Raw genomic sequence first — 10,858 nt, 5'->3', positions numbered from 1 at the left:
TTCTTGCCTGATGGTGGAGCCAAAGCTGCAGTCATGAGGTCATCGAAAGGACATCATCAGAGAACCTGAGGGCTGATTATCACTTCTGACTGTGTAACTTCTAACAACTCATTTTATATAGCAGTAAAGGTTCGAAAACACTGGTTTAATCCTTGATAGCAATAATAACAATGAATTGTGTTTTTTAGGTACTTCTATGTTTTTTTTCTGTAAAGGTACAGGCACTGGTTTTTCCTTAGTAAGACCTACTGTGATTCATGTTGAATGATAACACTTAACTACAGGTCCCAGATTCCTAGAAAAAATACTGAGAACACGACCTGTGTGACTTCATCAGTAGCTAGAGCCCGAATTAGTCTATTAGTCATAGCATCATCAGATCAGAAAATATTAATAGAATTGAGTTTGGCCTGTGACGGAGTAATTTCAGAGAATGTTCTGGGTAAACATTGCCAAATAAATATCCTGTATACGTCTATTTTTTCAGCTCACGTCAGTCTGGAGACATTCTGTAATGTGCGTGATTCTGTCCCTGCATGGCAACGTTCAAAACACGAAACAAAAAAAATGGAAGTGTATCTTCGTGTCATTTTTACATTTTCTAAACCTCAAGTTTTGTTCTGAGAACATCTCAGTATGACTCAGTCATACAGGAAATGACAGCTATGATTTCCACACTTGAAGAACACGTCTGTTTCCCCACAGGGTACGATGTGTCTGTTGGAGGCTTCATATCTTTAACACCACCGGGACACCAAATCAGACACCAAACTGCTGCACTTCAAATCCATTAATTCCTCTGACTTTCTGATCGACTACAAGGATTTTTTTCAGCTGAGTTTTGCCTCTGCGTGCTCGTGTATCTTATCTTCTGTCACTGTGGTCAGCTAAAAGCGCCTTAAAGTTCCTGAGCAACTGCTTTTTACCCACATGACACACAGCTTCAAATCTTAGACAGAAGTGTGATCCGAGGCTGACATGCGAGGAGCATCTGTTTACAGAACTGAGCACTTCCTGCTACTTTAACACCAGGACATGCAGAGCAGACATGCTCCACACAGCAACACCTAAGCTCTCCTCATCTTTCTGACTGTGAGGTAAGTCACATCTCCTGCCAATGAATACATCTAAGATCTCAAATTATGGCAACTGTGCCAAATAAGAAGAAGCTGCTAATGAATTCGACTTCCTCATTGATGCAAACTAATGCTGCGGGTTTCTAAGGGAAGTGTCTGTATCTGACTTATCTTCAAATGTTAGATAGTGCTTTTTTTTCTGAACTATGTGAAAGTTGTGAACATTTCCTGTTTCTCCACAAAGCAGTGCTGCAGTCAGTGGATGTTCTCCCAGAGGCTGAGTTGAGCTGAACTCTACTTTCATCCTCACACCCGTCAAGCAAGGTAAGACGCTGACAGGTGTCACTGAGGACGCATGTCAAATCTTTTTAAGTTTTGGGGTTCTACTGTTTCCTTTGTGTAATGGTGTTGGATAAAGTTTACTTTCTGCTCTCTTAAAATGTTTACTATCAGGATTTTTCTCACAACGAAGGGTTTACTTCCAACCTGACTCTGAATCCTTTGCCTCTCTCATAAAGAAAAGTCCCCATTGAATGTTGATTCTGCTTGTATAGACTTCAGTTTCAGTTTAAAGTTTCAGATTTACTCCAAAATGCAGTAGTTCTGTTTTTTTTTTTCCCTGTGAAAATGTGGCAATGGGTGTGGCGAAATATGCATGACCGTTTCATCATGAGATGGCACTAGCAGACACATGACACACTGATGTTTGTGACGCCTTATAACAACAACTGTTTAAAGAGGCTTTACACAAAAAAAAATTTAAAAATGTTGCAATGCGCATGTGTTAATCACTTCTACGGGCCATAGGTGAGCGTGGTGTGACACCTGTTGGTGACATGAAAAATTGGACCTTCCTCATGTGTCCCGGTTGCCTTTACAAGCCTGTCGCCAATTTGTTTAAAGGACGCCTATTTTTTGTTATATATGTTTTTGTGCATGTAAAAGATCTTGAAAGTTAAACAGGGCCAAACTTGCAGAAACTCGTCTCTCCAACAGAAAAACGTCTCATCAGTAGTCCCGACTATGCTCTGTTGTTGTTAGTGGTTCTGGCTCAGGCATGTGTGAGCTGACCAATCAGAGCAGACTGGGTATTCATGAGGGGCAGTCTTAAAGAGACAGGAGCTGAAACCAAACGTTACAGACAGAGGGGGATTACAGATCTGCAGCATTGGACAGTAAGAGAAAACCGATGTGTTTTTGAGAACAAAGCCTCTGTTAACCCAAAATCTAATTATGAACATGAAGCGGAGTATAATATGTCTTTAAGGCCCTTTAATATTTTTGCATTTCAACCTGTTAATCTGATTCCTTTCTGTTATTTCAGGTCTTTTTTGAAGCAACAATGTTGCTGCTCAGCATGAAGATGTATCTGGCGCTGCTGTGGGGAATATCTGCTTTGTTTTCTACTCAGTCCATGAGCATTTCCACTCCAGCAACCAGCAGCATTCCCTCAGCCTCAACAACCAAGCTGCTGATCGGTGAAGATGTGGTTCATACTGAAACTACAGCCTGGCATAAAACAGACAAACCTGCAGAAGTTAGTGCCGCAGCAGAGACCACAGCTACACCCACAGCGGAAACAGAAGAGGTAAACGTCACTTACAGGAGCAACAGCTCAAATGACATGACGACAACTTTGGTTGCTATGAACACTGTCGCGACAACAGCAAGCAACTCAGCTTCACAACAGCTTCATACCTCGGCAGCAGTGTCCACAGCTGCAGGTGAAGCACAGCGCTCCTCTGACACAACAATCTCAGAAACAGTAAAACCTGCAAAGGATCCATTACACCAACATACATCCGCCACTTTTATTGACGTGACACCATCTGTGACGACCTTTGCAGCATCTTCAGCTACAGATTCTGTGTCTTCACCGCAGCCTACCTCCACCAATGAGCCTGAAGTTGCATCCAGTTTATCTTCCACCCCCTCTCCTGCTGATTCTGTGCCGACCTCAGCTTCTACATCCACAATGACAGTGAACCCCACCTCTGAGGCAGCAATTGTGTCTGACACCCCAAATTCTTCTAGCTCAAAAAGTGAGACAACCACCACCAGCACTGAGCTTTCATCAACGCCCCAGCCTGCTTCTATGACGACAAGCTCCATCTCCTCGTCTGACGCGGTAGGGGCGAGCTCGACCACCGAGGCTTCCACTATCTTGGCCTCAACTGGTTCTACTGCTGAGTCTTCCACCAACTTGGCCTCAACTGGTTCTACTGCTGAGTCTTCCACAATTTCGTTCACAATTGATTCTGCCAACAGCACCACTGCAGCAGTATCCAACAGTACCACAGGAGTCTTCATCCCTCGTGTGCCCAAGAGGTTGCCGATCCCGACGACAAAATCAGCTCCACCAGTGCCCCGTGAAACCTCACTGAGCCCGCCACGCACTGACGTCCAACCCTGCTCCACCCGGGGTTTGGTGACACAATCCCTCATCGCCATCGCCTGCCTGGCTGCGTTGGCCACCATCTTCATGGTGACTACCATTATCCTCTGCGCCAAGCTGTCATCGAGGAAGTACAGGGTCAAGAAACCTCAGCAGGCCACTGAGATGATGTGCATCTCGGCCCTGCTGCCTGAAAGTGATTACAGTTACGCGAGGCGACGCAATCCAGTGCCCAACGGAATCCTGGTGATGCACCATGGTGGAGATAGTGATGAGGATGGAGGAGACAACCTCACTCTCAGCAGCTTCCTTCCTGAAAATGACCGTTATGTTTAGATAGAAACATTATTATTGTCTCTTTCATCCTTTCATCAGACCTCAGATTGGACTGATCCGTCTAATGTCAGCAGAGGTGTAGATCAGAGTTACATCACTTGGACTCAAGTCAGTTTAATGTTATGACTTTAGACTCAACTTGATAAAATCAAAAAAAGACTTCAGTCACTTGAGTCGTGACTTCACTGAAAAATGGCCCATGTGGGAAAAAAATCCTGGATCCTTTATGTGGATCCACACAAAGATAGTGAGGATCTACTCTGAGCCAAAACCAATCCTCCATCCAAGTTTCACTGAAATCTGTTCTGTAATTTTACTGAAAAACTAACTAACAAACAAACAAACGGACACGGGTGACAGCTTAACTTCCCGGATCCATTTTGTTTAAACCAGTCCGTTAGTTTCCAAATAAGTTGCAGAAGAGAATCATGAAAACTTCAGTGACCTTATTCTTTCCAGTTGGAAAAGGAATGGTAGGCAGTGGTCAACAGAAAAATGAATTGTAGGATGCAAAGGAAGCAGAACAAGACTTACAGATGCAGAGAGAACAACTTTGGATGGAAAGTCCAGGCACTGTCGCTAAAATGGCATTACATTTGGTGAAGAGGACAAAATGACTTGTTTAGCACTTGAAACTCAAAGTTTAGGACTTGGGACTTGCCTTTCTTGGCTCGTGACTAGTAAAACAATGACTTGGTCCCACTTCTGGATGTAAATGATGTGGAAACAGTTGCTGTTTGAATAAACTCGTACTTCCCCTTTGATGTCGGTGGTTTGACTTCGCTGCACGCCCGAATCCTGTGGAGGAAGAGACAGAAACCACAAACCTACACATCAGTTTCTGCAGCTTGTTTATGTGCTGTTGAATGTATCTGGCATTTGGGGAGGTCATCGAATGTGTGTTTTCAGCGAGAGCGGAGACTTTTTGCATAATATTACACTTGCCCTTCCCTGGGGACGTTAAGCCAGGATGGGGCAAGTGATCAAAGATTTCTTTTTTTGAAAACATCCTGAGCTGAGCCCTGATGGTGTTTCACTTAGCAACAGGAGACAGGAAGTCTTTTTTTGTCAAAGGATTACAGTTCTTCACAGGCACTGTTCAGTTTACTGCTGGTGTTGTGGTGGCAGTTAGGCTCATTGTATAAACACTGTGATTTGATACATGGTAAACTTTATGTGACTGTTTATATTGGCGTTTATATAGACACTTTCTGTATTGGGATTAATTTATTAAACTAATTTCTTGTTTAACAGGTTGGTGATGCTTTATTCTATAGGTCTGTTATTGTTTAGTAGTTACTGGAAAGATTTGCTAGTAATTTTGCAGAAAGTAGAGACAAAGTTCAGTTTTAAAGCATTTGTACTGGTAATTTTACACACATGTACTGTGTATATTGTATTCTTTTCCTGAAGATATATGGGGGATTACATAATGTGTTGCACCTTTTGCACCTCTGTTTTTGAGTTAGTGTTTTGTGTTAAGACTCCAAAAATGTAAACTTTTCTCACAAAAAGTACCTTTTAACACATAACTAGAGTTACAATGTCACCATACATCGAGCATGATTACAATTGTACCGTGATAATTTATACATTAAAAGACGGTGATCTATGATACATCACAACGGCTGTGACAACTAAAAAAGTATTTAAGAAGTTGTTTATTCCAAGGGCCTGTGTGTGAGTCATGGGTTTTAAACCAGGGACTTGGTATGAACTGTTTTGAATGTGTAACATGTTCTGGTCTATATGTCTGTGTTACTAACTGCTGGTATGTTTTTATGTTGTTGCTATCTTTATCCGGAGAACCTAAGAGGAATTACCCCCCCTGGCTGACATAAAGAGTATTTTATTCAACTTAAGAAGTAAACAAACCCCTAAAAACAGGAATTGTGAATGTATTTGCCAAGTTAAATGAAACCACTTACAAAAAAAAGTCTTAGCTTGCCTTTTTATCACACACACTGACTACAACTTGTTTACAAGTACCATCACTCCACTGTAAGGCAGCCACAAACTGGCAAAATGCTGAACTTCCAGAAAGCAGAACTGTTCCACAAAGTTAAAATGTGTAGAGGAAGTGACTCTAGTAAGTTACATTTACAGGGGAATCTGACAGTATCTGTTTTGATGCCAGCAGATCAATAACATATCACGAAGATATTGATATTTAGTCCCGTCCTTACTAATAAGTGCCCGCACCCAATCATTAGATTGTACAGATCCATAAAATAATGCGCTACCAAGTGTTTTTTTCTGTTATCTGTTGACTCTGAGATTCAAAATGAGAGCATGTTCTGAGTAATTTGTGTAAAGGGAGTTTTTGTTCTGTGTCTCTAAATGGTTAACAGTCATTGCTCTCTGGACTAAGACAGTTCCCTTATTTATGAAAGGCTTTATGAAAGGCTTTTCTTCTACCCTGGGCTGGATTTCATATTCACTTCCCTTCCTGCGAAAAGAAAACAGAGCCCTGAATGCTTATTAGTGCCGTTGAGCTGTGCTTTTTTTTCTTTTTCTTTTTTTTTTTTTTCAGCTGAAACAGACTCCGGCGGTGACTATCAACAGAGCTGAGACTGAGAATGTAAACCTGGAGGATGCAGGACCTCATCTCCTGCTCCTGATGACCATATAAAGCTAGACTCGTCTCCACTGATCACAAGCACTTGCCAAAAATGCATTCACTCACGCACGCACATGATCACTTCATACGCAGTCACACGCTCTCCCTAAAGTGGTCACACACACACTGTGTGAGTTTGATTGTCCTAGCTGTTACGGGGGGTGTTTCGTCCACACAGGAAACATTAACCTCTTCCTGCATTAGCCGGTCACTCTGTGACTCTGTCAGGCCTGCTGTTTGTCATCAGTGTCAGAGGCTGAGGTTACAGGAGGGGGTCAGGCTGTCAGTCACAAGGATATATTTTAAAAGAGCACCTATGATGCTAAGGGTGATGTTTAGGATGGTTTTATAGTCACTGAGGATTCTTTTAATCATCCTGCCAGTCCTCGTCTCGCCCTCGCACTTCCAGTTAGCCACACAGCAGACTGTAGGAGATTGGGGAGAGGTCCCTGCCCCCACACCACATTATAAACTCCTACCTAACAAGAACAATCTGTGTGCAGGCCGCAGAGCCCAGACACTCTTGGGGGAAACTGAAGGGGGAGGTGAACAGTGGAGAGGCAGAAGGAGGGATTTGTCCTCATGGTTAACGACATCTTTTTTTCTTTTTCTTTTTCTTTTTTTTGCACACTCCAGACAAACCTTCAGCCTGAAATCTGAAACGGCAGAAGTGGCGTGGCTCACAGAGCGTTTGCCACTCTCTGCTGTGCTCTCTCTCTCTCTCTCTCTCTCTTCACTTTTTCCAGGCCGGTCGCACTCATCCTCCATCAGAGGGGATTCCAGCGCAGACCTTTCTCCTGCCACTGTGGAGGTGAGCGAAACCTTTTGTCCTTTTCGAGTAGTTTTTTTGCTCAAAATGTATGTTTTCTTTGAACTTTGCACACTCTTTCTTGACATGTGAGCTCACATGACACACATGACAATTTGAGGTGAGTGATGTGACAGCATCATGACGCCTTCAGGGCAGCATCCAGTCTCAGGAAGTAAGAACATTACAATCAAGAGAGTTTCATTCACAGTGTGTGCACGTACATGTGTCTGCCTTATGTGCGTATGTTTATGTGTCTGGTTGCACAGACATGTGTGGCCGGGTATATTTGGTCTGGAAAAAGAAAAGAAAAAAAAACTCCCACCCCCGTATTGCAGATGAGAGCAGAGTTGCATGTGGCCCAGCTTGCACACAGATGGAGCAGAGTAAGGATACAAGTGTGGGAGCTGCAGCCAGTTGACACACAGACTGACCGAGCGGAAAGCTGATTGTGATCCAAATGAATAAGCGGAGCAGTGGAGAGCGGCATTTAAAGGGTCGCTTCACCCAAATTGGAGGGAAAAACATATTTTCCCTTATAACCTCTTGTGGTATTGGTTTTATTTGGCCTTCTTCAGCGACGTCTGCGACTGAGAGTTCTGCTGCCACTCAGCATCACACGGGGTAAGAGGGAAAATATGCCTTCACTTAACATATTTAACTCTTTACTTCCTGCCACTGTACAGTGTGAGTGTTCGGCACACTCACTGTATCTGAATGAGTAAAAAGTTCAGACTATTTAACTTTGTGGTGAATGAGGTAAAATGAATGAGTCATGAAGTATTTGGTGATCAAGTGAACCTATAGTATATGCAGTGATGACTTGTAACTAAGTACATTCATTCAAGTACTATTCTTGAGTACTACTTCAGTTAGTAGTTAATTTGCAGATTGCAGCATCTGAGCCACAGTAGCCCATTTTTGAAGTGATTTGTTTTATCGACAATCAGATTCTATTTTGATAGAAAATTACTGCATATCGTATTCCGATAACTGGGTCAACCTACAGAATGCATTATGTACATACATGCATCTGTATTCAGAATGAACTGTTACTTGTTCTTTTGATATAAAATAAGATGATAAAATGACTTGAAGTATGTTTACTATTAGATCATTTTAAGGATAAGTTCAGCCAAAAATTAAAATTCAGACCTAATCTACTTTCCTTCAGGCCGATGGAAAGTCAGCAGAGGTTTTCAGAATCCACAAAACATTTCTGGAGCAAAAACACATTTCACAGCAAAACAGCATTGCAGCAGTCTCCCAAAAGCTGAAGTAGATGGGGACCTGTATTAAAATGTAAATATGCATTCACAAAACAGTCAAAAGTGGTAGTCAGTCGACCCTTAATATAATAGTATGTACATACATAAAGATACTTTAAGTACTATTCATATGGGTGACTTAGATACTTTTGCACACTGTCTTTCATTTTCTACATTTCTAGGAACTGCTCATTGCACATGCAAATTACAAGAAAATCAGTTTATATGCTGCAGAAATATGTAAGGTATGATGCAGTTTATCTGGATCATTTCACTGAATGCTCTTGACATAACTGTGCACTGGGCTCACTATGTACTAGCATTACATTCGAGTTACCAAGCTAAACTGCTGAGGGCCCTTCAACAACACCTTCTGCTGTTCCTCCAAGAGACTTCTGTCCAAATGCATCAAATATATATATATATATATATACATATATATATATATATATATATATATATATATATATATATATATATATATATATATATATACATATATAGGATTGTGGATGTGTGTGTGTGTATATATATATATATATATATATATATATATATATATATATATATATATATACATATATATATATACACACACACACATCCACAATCCTTAGAAGACAGAATATCTTTTCATCTTTTGAGGATCCTGGAAATGTTTTTGAGAACTGTGGAAAACAACCACCTGAGTATTTCAAAAATCATGAGAAAAACAGATGTTCAGCTCTGTGACTCAAATGTAATGGCAATGAGAGGCCCAAACTGTCTCCACATATGGCACTGACATTACAGTCACTGACATTTACTGTTGTTTACAGATCCTGAGGGGAAACGATGCTCCCGACGGCCCTTCATCTGATTGGTCTGTGCGTTGTGTTTTGCATCAGCCGCCCGGCCACACCTCTACCTTTGTACAGTTATAGTTCTCTAGAGGGAAGTGCAGATGGGGAAGACTACAACTTTAACTTTACTTCCTTTCTGACCACCAACAACCTTTCCCCTGGGTACCAGACCACACTTGTCAGCCCCACAGAGGTGGAAACCGACTTTCTGAGTCGGGTCGTGAACTTTCTGGAGGAGAACATGCTCCTTATCCTGGTCGCCGGCTCTTTCATCCTTCTTGTCCTGCTGATCATCTGTGGGGCAATTTTCATGAGCCGCAGGCGCAAAGTCAATGCCTACTACCCTTCATCATTCCCCTCCAAAATGTATGTGGACCACAGGGACAAAACAGGAGGTGCTAAGCCTTTTAATGAAGTGCCAGAAAAACCTGCACCTGAGCAGCAAAATGAGGCAGTGGACTCTCACAAGCAGCTCCAGGCTGACATTATGAGGGCTGCCAAGAGCCTGCGCACACCAAATAAATCTGCAGAGGGAGGTGGCACTGGTCAGAAAGTAGCAGAACTCAGTCATGAGGACAGCTCCAAACCAGATGGAAGCATCCTTGACCAGCAGCTACCAAGTCTCCCCGAGGAAAAGGAGCTGAGTGAGAGTCCTGAAAGTGAGGCAGCAGCAGAGGCAGGCGGCCCTGAGCTGAACCCTCCAGAGCAGCCTCATCCAGAGGAAGATGAGTCACCGTCTGAGCCTCAGACTGGCAGGAGTCTCCGGCCCTCCTCTCTGCACATTCACAATGACTCTGCTACTCTTCACCTGATTGCAGGAGAGAAAACAGCTTTCTAACTCTTCTGAACACTGTGACCTGAATCTTTCATTTTAGGAATCAGGAGTGGCCAGTCATTGAAACCTTTTCAAAGAATGTCTCCAAGGGAAATACAGAAAAGAGGTGTTTTGCAATATATTGTTCATATTTAATGCAGGGAAAACACATGCAGCAGCCTGTTGCTTTGCTCTGACTGGATATACATTGTAAGCATGTCTAACATCATTAGCATACGGTACAAAACACATTTCTTTCCATGGGCTGATTTGTGTGTTTAAGGATATCTTGCCTAGTGTGTGTCTGATTCCTTTAACATTCACGCATAGAATATTCAAGGAATCAGACACACATGTGATGACTTGTATCCCTCCTCCTGGATGTGTGTGTACATGTGAGTGTCTGTTTAAGGTGGGTTATGGGTATTGATTTATATGTTGTTTTCAAAATATAGCAATAAGAAATAATAATAAAAAACTACAATGTCTGCATCGTGGTGGTATGCCTTCATGCACCAGACAAGTAGGTAATCATCAATCATTAGTATTAACTGAAAACGTACATATCGTGCATCTCTATTATACATGTAGCCTTCACTCATAAGATGAGTTACACTTGTTCTTCTCCCTTTCTAACAGGTAACAATGTCTGACGTAAAAAGGTCTTATATTCAGGTTGCTCAAAGTAATGAAATCCAC

The 10,858-nt window shown here is 42.1% G+C and overlaps 2 protein-coding genes across 7 annotated transcripts; both read left to right on the top strand.

Moving 5' to 3' along the window:
* Window positions 1-658: 658 nt before the first annotated feature.
* selplg (selectin P ligand) lies at window positions 659-5,432 on the top strand. 5 transcript variants are annotated; one of them, XM_030436226.1, is made up of 3 exons: window positions 659-1,097; window positions 1,321-1,400; window positions 2,401-5,432. In XM_030436226.1, the coding sequence occupies exon 3, from the start codon at window positions 2,419-2,421 to the stop codon at window positions 3,805-3,807; it is 1,389 nt and encodes a 462-aa protein (XP_030292086.1). In that variant the 5' UTR covers window positions 659-1,097; window positions 1,321-1,400; window positions 2,401-2,418; the 3' UTR covers window positions 3,808-5,432. The 5 variants fall into 5 exon arrangements, with proteins under 5 accessions (XP_030292086.1, XP_030292084.1, XP_030292085.1 ...); XM_030436224.1 differs by having other exon boundaries at window positions 1,321-2,251; XM_030436225.1 differs by having other exon boundaries at window positions 684-1,097; window positions 1,324-2,251.
* Window positions 5,433-6,806: 1,374 nt separating this feature from the next.
* tmem119b (transmembrane protein 119b) lies at window positions 6,807-10,651 on the top strand. 2 transcript variants are annotated; one of them, XM_030436568.1, is made up of 3 exons: window positions 6,807-7,238; window positions 7,814-7,859; window positions 9,322-10,651. In XM_030436568.1, exon 3 carries the CDS (start codon window positions 9,338-9,340, stop codon window positions 10,181-10,183), a length of 846 nt encoding a protein of 281 aa, XP_030292428.1. In that variant the 5' UTR covers window positions 6,807-7,238; window positions 7,814-7,859; window positions 9,322-9,337; the 3' UTR covers window positions 10,184-10,651. The 2 variants fall into 2 exon arrangements, with proteins under 2 accessions (XP_030292428.1, XP_030292427.1); XM_030436567.1 differs by lacking the exon at window positions 7,814-7,859 and having other exon boundaries at window positions 6,813-7,238.
* Window positions 10,652-10,858: the final 207 nt, after the last annotated feature.

The sequence above is a fragment of the Sparus aurata genome, chromosome 12, assembly GCF_900880675.1.
Source record: "Sparus aurata chromosome 12, fSpaAur1.1, whole genome shotgun sequence".
Taxonomy (NCBI): Eukaryota; Metazoa; Chordata; class Actinopteri; order Spariformes; family Sparidae; genus Sparus; species Sparus aurata.
This window is presented reverse-complemented; position numbering and strand designations above follow the sequence as displayed.

Excerpts from the sequence above, each read along its gene's own strand:
- selplg (XM_030436224.1), top strand. The coding sequence starts at position 2,171 with ATGAGGGGCAGTCTTAAAGAGACAGGAGCTGAAACCAAACGTTACAGA. Across the intron at positions 2,252-2,400 it reads CAGATCTGCAGCATTGGACA|GTCTTTTTTGAAGCAACAAT; the intron begins GTAAGAGAAAAC and ends CTGTTATTTCAG.
- tmem119b (XM_030436568.1), top strand. The coding sequence starts at position 9,338 with ATGCTCCCGACGGCCCTTCATCTGATTGGTCTGTGCGTTGTGTTTTGC.